Below are 14,581 nucleotides of genomic sequence, written 5' to 3'. Positions count from 1 at the left end.
TCAGGAGAAATTTGAAAACTTTATGTTCTAATATACTATTTCAAGACCTTAAGACCTGAACTTAAGCTGCTTGTCACTGCATAAGCTTGTTAGTGATAGACTACTCTTTTTATTTCCCTTGCATTTATTCTATTGCTCCATTTTTATCTATTAATGGAACAACAGACAGTGTAAATGTATTTCCTTGTATATCTTTAGACTTTAGTATTTCCTGCTGCTGTAACGCTTTCCTTCTTTCCACTGTTTTTATACTATTCTAGTTTTTCACAAAATCTTTCTGTTTGCCATCTACTATCTTTTGCCGGGTCTGGGTCTGGCTTTTCAGGTTTGATGAACATCTCTGAATAGCTTCTTCCTTCCTTTTCTTCCCTTTCTCCCATAAGAAACCTCTGCTGAAATGCAGAGTGAAAGGCCTATGTTCCCTTGACCAATTAGTGACATGATAGTGCTAGTTAGAAGTTTTGTGTGGAGTATCTAACTAGATTTTTCATCCATGTAAATATGTAGGAGTTTTTCTCAAACACAAAAGATTTCACATGCCCCAGTGGCTTCTCAGAAAGAGAGGTCCAATACTTGGATTTCCTCTCTCCCGCTATGCCACATACAGACCATGGTAAGTCACCACAGTACTAGAAAGAAAACATGACGAAAGTGCTGTAGCACAAGCTGTTTTGAGCCTAGGTGTTTCTCAGCCCACTTTATGCATATGTGGAAGCATCTAAAATTAGTCTTGGATCTGAAATCTCTTATCTAAACAGAAAAGGGAGGATCCAGGACAGATCTGAAAACTTATCTCCGAATTGTCTGTCTCTTGTGGTGTTTATGCGGACCTGTCCTGGTATTTTTTCTTGAAGTAGGTATCCAGGAATCAGTTTTGACACTCTTATTTTCATTAATAATCAGTACTCAACTGTGTGGCTATTCAAGATGTTAAACATTTATGTGTAGTTTTATAAGGCACTAATGCTTTGGGGCGCAGAATGGGGTGAGATCCAATTTAGAATAACCTACCCTCACATGTCCTGTGTTTCAGCTACTCTTCCCTGTTATGGGGCACCTTTCTAGTGCTGATTTTCTGGTGACGTGGTGTCTTGGCCATTACTGAGAAAAGGTGCTTTTCTTATTTGTGTTGGATCTTTTGTTTTAATTTCCCATTCGGTTCCTGATCTTTGTTTTGTCTTCTTTAATCTTCAGTCCTCATTTTTTCTTCTGCTCTGTGTTTCTTTCTTTCCATCATCCTTATCTCCGTTTCCAAATGTCTCTTTCCCCTTGACCATGAGGTTGCATTCTACATAGGTTCTTGCCTTGTGCTCCTCACTTTGATTTCTGAATGTCCTTCTCCTCCTCAGTATGGACTGCCCACTCCAAGCACTAGTTGCATGCAGTAGCTGTAACATCTATCTGGTAGCAACAGAGTTGCTACCAGAATTAGCATCTAATGTGAGTGGCACTTCCATTAATCCCTGACAAGACAATGCATTATGCTGTCTTGAAGAGAGGGTGAGGATAAAGCACCATCTGTCTGGGACTGGGCATCTACTGAACAATTGTAACAGCACACAATGCTCCTTGTTGTGGACACGAGTTAAAGGCACCTTTATCAGTTACAAAACAGAGCCATTTTAATTGGCACAGAAAGGGAAACACTACTGCTAGAAAATCCCAAACTTCAAAAGAAAAAAACAAACCTCTTAAAGATTTTAGAAGATTAGTGTCTTTGTTCTCGGAGGAGGTAGTTAGAAAATATGTAACAAAAGAGTGAAATCCATCTTCTTTCCTTTTCTCTGTCACTCTTTTTTTTAATAAAAAAAATAAATCACAAATAGAGCAGAAAAAAACCCTAATCCCCAAATTCTCTAACTGAGTGACAAAATGGAACAAGCTAAGTAAATACCAAAGCATAGTAGTTTAGACAGGGGATTAGGGTGATGGCTGTGAAGAATGAAATGGAAGGGCTACCTGCTCAGTCAGGTGAGCCCTGATGCAGTTACATGTCTTGCAGCCTTGGAGGACAATGGTCTTTCTTTGGGTGCTAGGACTAGCTGAGAATCAACAACAGGCAAATGACAGGGCCACAGAAGACCTGGTGGATGTCATGAGGGAGGGGACAGGGAGCCCCCCTCTTAGTGAATGGTACCACCTGCTGTATTTTCATTCTATAAAAATCCTGATCTTATGCTCAGGAGGTGTGAAGCTGTTGGAGGCTATTGAAAAAAATCATATCAGGTATGGTTCTGTGATGGGAATGCAGGCTTCTAATGCATCACCTGGCCAGTACATGGTCATTCCCTGATTATCGTGGGGTGAATGGTTGAGGTTTACCAAACCCTTTCTTCATCCAGCACCTTTCAATACTGCACTGTACACAGTATGTATGCTAGATCATGCCCTATGCACTCTTATTCACAGCTGGCCTGCAGAAATCTGCATACAAACTTTTCTATGCTAATGCATTGAATAATATTCTTATATTTTATATTATCTTTGGTCTAGTTTCATCTGGGTTATCGTTACCATGCTTTGGTTACCCTGTGTAACCGATTTGGCTGTTCTTCATCATCACCTGAGCAACCAGGGGAAATGCTCTTAAAAGATCACAATGAGTTCCATTTCTATTTCAGTCTTCTGGGGAAAAAATAATACCAGCAAACTCTTGAGTAGTGTGTGGACATTGGCATGTTATTTATCTAATGGCAACTTGGAGCTGATGCAGCTCAATACTTGTTTGCCTAACTTCAAACAGAGGAACCTTGCCTTTGATGGAAGTACTCAAAGTTTTAAATGGCTATATTAATGCGTCTTAAGTAGCAGTCAACCCCAGTGCTTAGTTGTTATGCATCTGAGTTGCATTCTGATCTGGTGACAGGACGTTCCAAATACTTATGTCTCTGGTCTCTTGCTCTTGTTTCTCTATAAACCCGTGAAACTGGGCTTTTTGCCTTGATTGCTTCTAGCAGACATGCTTTCCTTGCTGCATTAGCATAATTTCTAGCAAGCTTTTCTGTGATTAAACTCAGTTGTTGTTTGTTTTCTTTTTTTTTCGTGCAATAGATTCCAAATTCATGAGGGAACAGGGGACAACTGAGAAATTAAGACAAGAGGCAAATATATTCCAAAGAGAAATTTTGGAGACAGTTGGTTATTACAAAGTCATGATATGATACAAAGGGTGAAGATGAAGGGTGATATTTCTGCTTGGATAGATGAATGGCAACACTCAAAGATCTTTCACATTCTGGCAGATGGTGGTTCCATGACAACATTTAGAGTCATCCAGTATGGATATCCTATCCTTGGGAGGGATTTTTGCAGAGCCAAGAGTGCATTAGAAGTGAAGCAGGTTTGAATGCTGACCTTCAAATTAGCCTCTATTAGAACAGAGGGATTTTCCACAGGGATTGCTTAGCCCAAGTTCAAACTGGAAGCTTGGGGCAGGAAGGTGTAATTCTGTTTCTAGATATCGGTGTAGATAGAGCTGCTGTATGAATTACAAGGAAAGTGTGCGTGGAAGGCAGTAGCAGCTCTTGCTTTGCAGTACAGCAGCCGCACAGCAACATGCTTTGCTGTGCAGTATCTGCTGCCGCCTTGTAGGCAAAATGTGCTGTGCGTTATGGTATTTGCTCCAGTGCTGTCTGCTCCATTAAAGAGAGGAGGCCTGAACCCATGCAAAGATGGCTGTAGGATCCCCAGAAAAGGGCTCAAGAGCTGAGAACACTTCCTAGGACTTCCAATACGTGGGATTTCCTGTTGTCCCTGGTGGCCTGTGGGAACATGGACTTCACTCTCCAGCCTCCTTTCTTCTTTCTGGAGCCACCGCCCACTAGTCTTGCTCAGCATAGTCTGCAAAGGGACATTCTCCTCAAGAGTTTTTTTCAGCATCCTGCCATCCTGAATAGAAGGACGAGCAGGGAACTACAGATGAACCCAAATGTCTCAGTGCTGGTAGAATTTACAAAAAAAAAAAAAAGGCACCTCTATTTTGTACACTGGATTTCTTCAAAAGAGAGAGTGATGCTTTCGTGCAGCTCCAGCTGAGAAGCTATATTCTTCAGGGTGATGTTGCACCCCTTCACCTAGCAACAAATTGAGATGTCTTGGAATGCTTTCTCTGAACAAATCAAAGACAGTACAGTGAGGGGGCTCCTGACTGCAGGTATTTATTTTGATTAATTAGCCACTTTGAGAAGAAAGCCCTCCTGGATAGTGTTTTGAAAGTATGTTTGTGGCCAGCTGAGCCAACAGTTCCTTGGGGATCTCCTCTGAGTTTGTTCATTTACTTCTCAGCTCAGCAGAGGCTGGTATCAACGCAGAGCCGTCGTACCCATAGCAAGAGAAGGCATTCTGTCAAAGCACATGTCTATGGCTGAGGGAGGTCCTCTCTGCCCCAAACCTTTAAAAGGTGCCTACGCCCCACCTCTCGTTGCATCTAAGCAGGCTGAGGGGTCAGTAGGCAGCTGGGATGAAGAGGTCTGGCAGATGTGGACATCCGAACAAGTAATAGAGGAAAACTGGGGAATGTTTCTTTCCAGATGGCCACTGCCATTATCCCTTTTCCCCTCTGGAGGAAGGAGGAGTAAAGAATGTGTTGTCTGAATCAGGGCACCTATTTTCAAGCAGAAGCCCTGGGTAACCTTGCAACCTACTTTGCTCCTGTTTTTTGTTTCTGATGGGGGCTGCTCATGGTCGGATAAGAGTGGCAACTTGCTAAAGCAAAACAAGAAAACAATTCGCTCCATCTGCTGAAGACTCTGGCCAGCAAATAAATGCTTGAACTGACTTTCAGATTATTTAGTCCTACTGTGAGGCCCTAGCTTGTTGAGGAAGAGCTACTTAGATATTGACAGGCAAAGGCACTGCGGCCAGCCTTGCAGTGGCAAAAAACTGAAGGGAGTGTGGTAGGGGTGCCTGTGATTGTCAAGTCAGGGAAGCGGGGAAACAATGTGGCCTTTTTGTTTTTAAATACAAAATAAATCATTGCTTAATTATTTTACCTAGAATTTTCTTCCTGCCAAAGTAATGCCACTCTATTGATAAAGTGGCTGCATTAGTCAGCCAGTCTTCCCTGCCTTGTGTTCTCGCTTGATCAGAGACATTTTCTTCCATCACATCGCTCCTGAGAATGACACTAATTGTTCCTGTGTTGGCTTAAAAATAAAAATGGTGGAAGAAAAAAGGAAAGAAAAAAAGTGAAGATGTCTACCAGATGGTACTTATTTTATCTGCAACTGTTCTTTGGGTTTTTAGACCATTTACAGAGGAAGCCCTTTTTCTTTATGGTCATCCCTTTCTTTTGTAAATCTGAGTTAAACGGTCTTGCAGGAAAAGTTTGGCATTAGGGTCTGAATACTTCCACTCCTAACTATCAACTGCACTCTCAGCTCAGCACCAGTGCCACATAAACAATTCAGGGTGGACTCTAATTGGCATCAAAGTACCTTTAAACTAGTCTGACAGTGCAAATGGGGCCTTAAAGGCAGCTTGAGTGTAATTTACATCTGCTTGAAAGCCTCTTTATCCTTCCAGAGTTGTATGAAGGGACTTCTGTGTAAGTGAGAATTTAGCCTTTCTTTCCCTCCAGCAAGCCTGTGTGGTTGTTTTTACTTCCTTTTTCCTCTCTAAACAGTGGTTTGATGCTGTGTGTTGTTTGAATCCAAAATTCTTGAAAGGAAAAGGTTTGTAATGCATATTTATAACCACCTGAGTAATGGATGATTTTTTTTGCATGTTAAAATTTTTGTCTTCTTCCTAAATTAGGCAAACAGATGCAAGCAAAACTGTGTCAGTTCTCTCCTTTGAATCCTCATGGGATAAGGTGCTTTTGTAACTAAAGGACAGCCCACAATGTTTAGAAGGGTTTTCTACCTCTTTATGCAATCCTAGAAATAGATGTTATTGAGGTATGACTTATTCAGAGGGCCAGCTTGCTTCAAAAGTGTCTCTCAAACCACAGGAGAATGTGTGCTTCTGCACACGTTTTCCTGTACAGATGGATTAGCTCGAGATGCTGTGTGAAGGCCTTCATAATATTCCCCTTGCTGGATAGTCATCAGGCGTCTGTGTTTGGCTGCTGTTCAGCCGATCTGCTTTCGAGCTTTTGGTTGCAGCAGGTTGCCGCACTGCCGGTTTTCTTGGTCTCTTGGGAGCGTTTTGAGCTCTCAGGCTCTGTATTTGGTTTTCTTTCATGGAAGCAGTGCCTCACAGCACTGCTGCTGTGAGCTACCTAGACTGGTGCCGTTGCTCTAGGATTCCCTAAGAAGCCTAAGCCTTTCCCAAAGCTGAATTCCTGTGGGGACATCTTGTTTACCACCTGTTTCTTTGGGATAGTGGCAGTAAGCAAACACATTTTGGAAAAATTTTAAAAATCAATGACTCTTTGCTTTAGCCAGCACAAGAGGGACTATGTTCTAGGCAGGAAGCCTCTAAACCGCAAGTCTTTTTGTTGTCATGTTTCCATCATGGTTTGTATACAGCCTTTGGGCTGAGGCAGAACTCCTCTAGCAATTCCAGGAACCTTTCTCCATTCTCCATTCCCAAGCCAGACAGCTCTTTCAGGGGCAGACAACCAGCATCTTCTTTCTCATGGCTGATGATAGATTAGAAAGAGATGTTGCTAACATATAGGGCTAGACTTTCTAAAAGGGCTAGTGAGAGCCTTTTTTTTCCTCTTTTTAAGCTATAATTGCATTTGTAAGTTGCTGTCTCTTCAGGTTTACAGTCAATTAAATTCCCCATCAAAATGCCCCTTGTTTAGTTGTAATGCAGCCTCTTTCTAGAGCATTGAAATGTGAAACTGGTTCTCCTAGTTTGTTAGCCGTCTTTTTGCTGAAGATGTTCCATATTGATTGCTCAGACCCAAAGTATAAAAATTGTGCAAAAATATTCTTCTGTTTGCTGCAAGCCTTTTTATCGTCTACTATATCTCAGCTTTAGTTCAATGTGGAGGTAGAAATCATCATAAAAAGAAGACAAGATGGAGGTTAGCATCTGACACAGATATAGCCACGAGTCTTACCATCAAACAGCACTACTAAGCTTTATGATCAGACAGGTTCCCCATCAGTATAGATGGTAAATAGACATGAAATGGACATTTTTTTTGGCTGAACACAGCTTCTCCTGTGCACAGCTGTAAGGAAAAATTCGGTCCTGATGGTTATGTTAGGACCAAATATTTGTGTCCTTATCTTGGCATAAGTTGTTCACTGTTATAATAACAGGCTGCAAAGGGCCTGAGTGTCCTTATGCTGTCCTTAAGCCTGGTGCAGCTTATTTTGGCCCAATCAGTTAGCCAATAGTCAGGGACCTTTGCCCCATTCTATCAGGAGAAAAATCTGGTTGTCAGAGTCAGACAGCTCTTTGATGTAAAGTCCTTTTTCAGTGAACACAGAAGTAGTTATTTTCGTGTGCAGAAGTTCAAGCAAGTCTACATAGTGGACATTTTGCTTTTGCTGCTTTTATTTTTTCTAGCTTTTTTTGCCTCTCTTGTACCCACACAAAGCTTTAACGATTTATTTCTGTGTTTTTTTGCCAGCATCTAGGAGACCCCTCAACCCACAAGGCTTAACTTGCGTTTACTGTTTGTCATGGTCTTCAGTAGTTGCTTCCAGTACTTGCAGGTGCATAAAATAGATGAAGAAATATTTAATTGCTCCTTCCACTCAGCTTAGCTTCAAAGAGGAATGTTTAAGCATCATCAGCTTTCGTGAGACTTGAGATTGTCAGTAGATCAAAGACCTGCGTGCTGATAGTCATTCCAACAAAGCGTTATTAATTTTGTAATTTAATTTCTCAGTTATGTAGACAGTTTGGCACATGTATTTTAAAGTTGGTTTTGGTTTGGTTTTTTTGTAACTTTAAAAGTAGATAAAATATTGGGAAGAAGTAAAGGGTTTGCAAAAGCTCAAATGCAGAAATTTGCTGTCTGTCTTCACCATAGATCCCTAAAACTTTTCTATAGCACTGGCAGACCCTTCAGAAATGTCAAGTATATGTGCTGCTCTAGATCTTAGATGCTTGTTTTTCACAGTCATCTTGGAAGGGGAGTAGTTCACAAGCCAAATCCCCGTGGTGCCCTCCACCCCTTTCATCTGCAGGGGCTGAAGGTTGAAGATTATGGCTAGAATAGAAAAAAGTCAGTTCTGTACATTTCTGGGTAAGTTATGTTACTGTCAGTTTTTCATATTAGGTTTGATCCTTACTAGATCGTACAAAGCTATTATGAGCAAATTGTTGTTTACAGAGAAAAGAATGTGTTTCTCAATGGTAATCTATACGGACTTCACACTCCCTTGAGAGCGTAGCTTTTTGAGTGATTGAAATAAAGTTGTTATTGATTTCTATAAAACTAGTGGGAAATTATGAACGAGGGCTTGTTTTCTTATCATTTCTGTAATGCTGATCTTTAACAGCTCAGAAGACTCCAGCTGTGTAAAAGCACTCTTCTAGTCAGGGTCAGCTTTTAACTTCTCAATGTGTAAAACAGTAATTACTTTAAATTTCTGGCTCTATGAATTTCACAAAGTCTACAACAGCAATAAAGAGCTGGAAATGTTCTGGAAGGTAATGACAGGCCAAGTTAAGTTTAATAACTCTCAAGAAATTTGATGATGTCACCTTCTGCTGCAGTTTCTTCTTCATTATCAGCTCAGCAAGGTTTGAGTGAGGCAGTATTTCATCTAGTGTACTTTAAGAGTTCCCCTGAGCAAGTCTAGCAGGAGATGGTGGCGGACACTGAGGCTCAAATTCTGGGGGCCCCACACAAAAAGCTCTAATGTCTAATATTTTTATTAGCTGCCTCTAACCAGTAAGAAACAACGAGCACTGAAATGTGGATGGCATATCAATTCCAAGTGCTGAATCAGGGTGTTAGCTGTGTCTTAGAAAGGCACGGACAATTGCAGGCACTGCCTGATAAATAAGGTTTCTACAAGGTCCTGATCACTTCGGATTGTCAGCTGTCTTATTGTGTCTTTTGAAAGAGCTAAAGATTTTATGAGCCCTAATTCTGTTAAGTCGTGGCAGTTGAATTCTGCCATAATTTCCCATATGCTTAAATGTTGTCATACACTGATCAGATGCATTGTTTTAACCCGTGGTAAAGATGTATTATTGCAACTAATACTTTGCTCTCTGTATGTTATACAAAGAGCTCCCAAAACTTCTGAGACCATGAGCATTGCCTGGTCCCAGGAGTATCATACCTTGGAAACCCTTAAAAGGAGGACTCTCCACTTTGTCCTTGTTTGGTTGTCCTTCTTGCAGGTGATCAGATGTGGCTTCTGGCATCATGTCATTCTGAAGGATCCCCTGTCTGTCTTAGTTTGGCTCTTAATTTAGGTACTGGAAGTTGGAGGTCATTTTCCCTGGAACTTCTGCAGCCCATGGAGGGAGATGAGCAACAGGAACTATTTCAGGGACACCAGGTTGCTTTCTGTGGAGGGTTATTTTTTTTCCTGACCATCCAGGCAGCCCTGTAGGACCTCCTAGGCATCTTGCAGCCCCTGAAGTTACTGGGTACAAATACCTCACTCCTCCTTTATCTGTTTCCCAGTGTTGAATGACTGACTTTTGCAGCACTGTTTTAATGCTCCTGACTTCACATGCAGAACCAGAGAGCAATTGTGATTTAGTAGGTTAATTTTATGGCTGGGAAACAAAAATATTTATTGTAACTCAGTGACATTAACATATATTTTTAGAATATGAAATAAAAATAACTGTTTCCAATAGAAACAGTGGGCACTAACATAGAAATAACGAGTGACACGTGCCACAGGAAAGGTATTGTTTTTTACATTTGTGGATGTACTAGTAGGTGGTTTTCCTCTGTCTCAAGCTGCACTAGCTTGCAGCATTACCATAATTCAATTAGCAGCCTTTTTAACATGGCTTTTTTTTTTCTGTTACTGCATTATCCGCTTGTAGCTGTTCAGTATTTAATTTATAAGTCAAATACGTGGGGCTTTTGTTTGTTTTGGGGATTTTTTTGTTCCTTTGTTCATGCCTGTTTTTTTTTTTTGTTTGTTTGTTTTTAAATGAGGTTTCTTTTGTAAGTTGGCCCACGGGGGTGGTTAGAACCTGGTCCCAAAATTTACCCAGTGGAAACTAAAAGTTGCTAGTCTCTAGCAATTGTTACCTGCGTAGTCTACATTTCTGGCTGTCCATATCCTAGCAGGTAATTGTTTCTGTCAATATCCATCACCCTGGGCAGTGACTGACACATTTGCTGGCAGTTTCAGCAGAGAGGTCAGGGATGGAGCAGGGATGGAGCAGGGGTTGTCCGCAGGGGTGTATCGGTAGAGAGGGTTGAGCTTTGCTGAGAAGGCAGCCTGGGGAGTTTACCACCGCGGCAGACCGAGCGCTTCCTTGTTATACAGACAGAGCACTTCAGTCTCCAGTCTTGTCAAGCTGTCACCTTTCACCAGCAATAAATCTGCTTGCTAAATAATTGAAAAAAGTAATAAAACATTTTTATTAGTCATGACAAATGCTTGTCTTAGGAGGACTTGAGAAAATAGTGACTTGATTTAAATATTTATTACATCAAGTAATTTTTGAGGCATCTTTAAGACCTGAAGGTATTTTATGATATGATAAAACAATTGCATAATTCATGTTATATATTACACCAGTGGTGCAGTGTTGCTCAGAAGAAATAAAACTATTCTCACTTTAACGTTTTTAATTTTAAGCTAGCCTGGCATTGCATGTTAACAGCATTTTTGTCCAATTTCTCAGTCTGCTCTCTCTTTTCAATGCCATCTGCTTGCTTGTTTTACCACCTCTTTAACAACCAGGTGATTTTTGCCATCTTCACCCTCCTCCTCAATATGCCCAGCAGTCCCATTTGGGTTTATGGGGTTAGTGTGCTAAGCAATATTCATATATTTATGTAAATGTGTTGCCTGTTCTAAAGAACCTGTCTCCATTTCTAGTTCAATAGCTTCAAAGTCTTCCAGCATCCTGGCTTATAGCACTGAATTATTTTACTGTAGTCTAATCTGCTTGTTATGCCAGCTGGTTTTGTTGATCTATAATGTATTCATTTATGCAATAGGTTCTACTCTAGCAAAGCACTTCATTTTAAGTGTGCAGGTAGCCTTGGTGGAAAGAATGTGATTAGCTCAAAGCTAAGCACCTGCCTTAAATGCTTTGCTGGATTGGAGGCTTAGGAAAGAGGAAAAGATTGGTCTAATTATGTTGAATGTGTTTTAGAGCTGCTTTATCCTAATAGCTTTATCATCAGACCAACCTCTGGTTATGGATACTCAACGTAGAAGATATCTCACGGCTTGCCAGGCTTTTCTTTTCACTTCATAGTTTTCTAGATCTCTCTCCTGGCTTTTCTGAACTATAATCTTAAACATGGTTTGCATAAGAATATGTATCTCTGCCTCTTAGGAAGTACCTTCAGAGAAGCCATGTCTTAAAATGTTGCATGTAGAAGGCGATGAAAAGCTGGCGTCACGAGTTCATTTGATTTTTCATGTGTGTGAGGAGAGCAAAAATATTTATACAAGTCCAGACTGGAGTAGCCCACAGAACAAATGTGGCAGTGAGACCAGATAGGTGAAAAAGGAGGGAGATAAAATGAATGACACATGGGTTAAATTCTGCTCTGCTATTAATTTGGGCCGAGACAGCATTAGAACTATTGGAAAAAATAAGAAGGATGTAAACCACTGAAAATGAAATCTTAAGAAAAGATGCACATATATTTTTCCAGTTCTAGCTCTTACCCGTTGGTGTTTGTTTTTTTCCATGCCTCAAATCTGTGTGTCCTCACTCCCACAGGTGCCAGGGAGATTTTCAGAACTTAGTTCAACTCATGGTCACCATAAAAACTGCCCTAAATCCAATGCTACAAGAATTGCTGCTACTGCTTACCAAAGTCAGGACTTAGCTGGACAGGGGTTTTTGCTTTTCCTGCTGCTGTGTGGCCAGGGCATGAGGCATTGCCGAGACCAGAAAGGCACACACAACCCCAGGTGTTTCCAAAGAAAGGAACATTTGTTGAGTTGTCTCTGCACGCCCTTCCTCTTCTGTAGTGCTTGGCTTGGATGTGTTGTCATTTATGAAGCCGTAACAAGCTCCTCATGGAATTCACACTGTGCAGTTTCCTGTGTGTTATTTTTCAGAGGCAAGGCTATACTATGGTTTTCTTTTCCCCCTTGTTCCTCCCTACGTGAGCTTTTGGCATCTTTATCAAGGATGGCACTTGAGCAAATGCTTAACTTGATTGCGCTGCCTAGACTTGAAGATAGAAATCGGCTTAGGCACTCTTGAAAAAGTATGAACTGAGGCAGATGTTTAATGCTTTCTAGGATGCAAACCAAGTAAGTCCGTTCCCAGAAAGATTATTCATAATTATTTTTTACTATATATATCATGATAGGGAGAGGGAGTAAAAAAGGAGGAAGTAGCAGGATAGCAGTAGATTTGTAACAACTTCTCATGTTTGTGGTTACTTGCCACCATGGTGTTTTTATCTGAATGCAGTCTAAACATCGGGCAATATGGAGTCCCAGGCTTTTCCCTTCCTTCTTCTTTTTAACGGGCATGGGGCAGACAGTAGTGGGTAGTGAGCAACCCCTGGCTCTGTGCACAGCCCTGCCCTGCCTTGCTGTGAGCCTTTGCTCATTTTACCTCACTTGTCTCTATTTTCTTCTGTGTCTGTTTAAATTTCCAAGGCTAACAAGTAGCGGACTGGTTCCTCTTCAGTGTTTGACCCTGCCAAACTGGGGGGACTTGCTGCCCCAGGCATGTCAAAATATTTTTGCAATACAAATAATTATTAAGAAATTTCTCTTTTGCCACCTAATTGTCCACAACTTGGGACTCTGTATTTGAGGCTGACTGACCTCTCCACCATCAGTATGAAAAAATCTGAGAGGTCTGAGGATACCTTCAGGTTCTGTGTGTTTATAACATTGATGTCTCTAGTGATGGCTCATCTGCCAGAGACTTGGGCCCACCCTGTGGACTGTTGAAAGGTCCCTGAAGTGTCTGAAGAGAAAAATTCAGATAGAAGCATGCAGTTCCAGGGCAGTATTGAAAATGCTGGCTTGATGTCCATACAACTTCCCTGCAACATGGGCGTTTTTCTGCCTTTCCAACATGTCAGTGCAGGGTTCACATCAGTTTTGGTAGTATATGAGAATGCAAGTGGACTCAGGCATCCATCTTACCTCGCACATACTGTGAGCTGTGTTCTCAGCTGCGAGGCTATATGCATAATGCTTTCTGCCTAACATTAGCTTCCTATTTGTCTTTTGCAGCACTTTTACAGGCAGTCATAGCTGGTGATCTGCTGAAGGTAAGTACAGAACACTGAGTGTCCACTCTTTCACAGCTTTTTGCAGGTCCGATATACTGTAAATTTTATCACACCTCTGCTCAAAACATAAACAGACTGCTGTAGGGACTGCTGGCATGTGCCATTTTACAGCCTTTCCAGGAAACCCTGAATATTAGGGGAACACATCAGTCAGGTGAGGTGTGAAATTCGAGTGAATAGGATCTGGTGTTAGCAACTTTCAGCCCAGGATTCATAGCGCACTGCACAGACCAATGTGTCAGGTACTAACAGGGAAATTACTATACTGGCAAATGCAACACTGAACAGCAGGGTAGTTCTGACACAGCCTTACACAGTAAAGGATATTTTACAGCAGTGAGGTTGGTGGCCAAGCCCCTAGAGTTGCTAGAGGCTTCTTAAATTCTGCCCAGGCAACCACCAGACCAGGTAGAACAAACCTCAGCTTGTTGTTTTATCGTCTGATGGATGTCTCAAAACATACAGTGTCTTGGTATTGTTAGTTACCAGGAGGAAAAGGCAACCATGCAAAAAATGTTTTGTGCCCAAATTCTGAAGTACCATAACTGACAGTTATTCAGGCTGCACTTTTCAGTAGCCAAGTCAGGATTTGAAAACATGCCCTCGAATTTGGATGAGGACTGTGATTAATGATTGCAATTTTATCTGCAAGAAGCCAGCTTGGAGCCATTTGTAAAAATGACAGTACTGTTAGGCTAACTCTTTGCCTGCAGGTGCCCCTTCTGTACCTCTGCCCCTGCGCTTGTGGCTGCAGCATCTAGGGAGCAGTCCTTCAACCAGCAGTCATAAAAATACTGTCCCCTTTCTGCTTCCTGAAAACTTTTTGCCTGACTTTGCTTTGACAGGGAATCTTCTTGCCCTTCTTCAGATGTACTGCGTCATAAACGATGCCCTGCTGCCACAATCCTCTCCCGCTTTTCTGCAGTGATTTGCACTGCAAACCTCCCCAGAGTCTGCAGCAGTTCTGAGACCTGGCTGGTTGCTGTTTCCTCTCTGTTCTTACCCCACGTAGTGCTTTCTTTGCGCTCCACCAGCCCTGGGCAGGGGGCAGAGGCTGAAAAGGGCAGCTGAACCCCACTGCCTCGTGGATTTTTGATTGTGAGTTTTCCGGTTTAGTCAGAAAGTGTTTGCCTTCTGCGCTACAGAAAAGTTGTAGTTTCCAGTAGAGAAAACAGAATTTTCTGTCAAATGCATACCCTTTTGTCCTGGTTTGAGGTACAACAAACCAGGAAAACTTTTAAATAT

The 14,581-nt window shown here is 41.6% G+C and overlaps 1 protein-coding gene across 11 annotated transcripts in view; it reads left to right on the top strand.

The window, feature by feature from the left end:
* Positions 1-14,581, top strand: part of DGKI (diacylglycerol kinase iota) — a 217,565-nt gene that overhangs the window by 187,912 nt on the left and 15,072 nt on the right. For all 11 annotated transcript variants that reach the window (XM_063319739.1, XM_063319703.1, XM_063319729.1 and 8 more), the window contains one exon: positions 13,278-13,315. In XM_063319739.1, the coding sequence (XP_063175809.1) occupies positions 13,278-13,315 (38 nt within the window). The remainder of the gene's footprint in view (positions 1-13,277; positions 13,316-14,581) is intronic.

This window comes from Chroicocephalus ridibundus, chromosome 1, assembly GCF_963924245.1.
Source record: "Chroicocephalus ridibundus chromosome 1, bChrRid1.1, whole genome shotgun sequence".
Taxonomy (NCBI): Eukaryota; Metazoa; Chordata; class Aves; order Charadriiformes; family Laridae; genus Chroicocephalus; species Chroicocephalus ridibundus.
The sequence above is the reverse complement of the archived record's forward strand: the minus strand, read 5'-3'. Positions and strand labels throughout refer to the sequence as shown.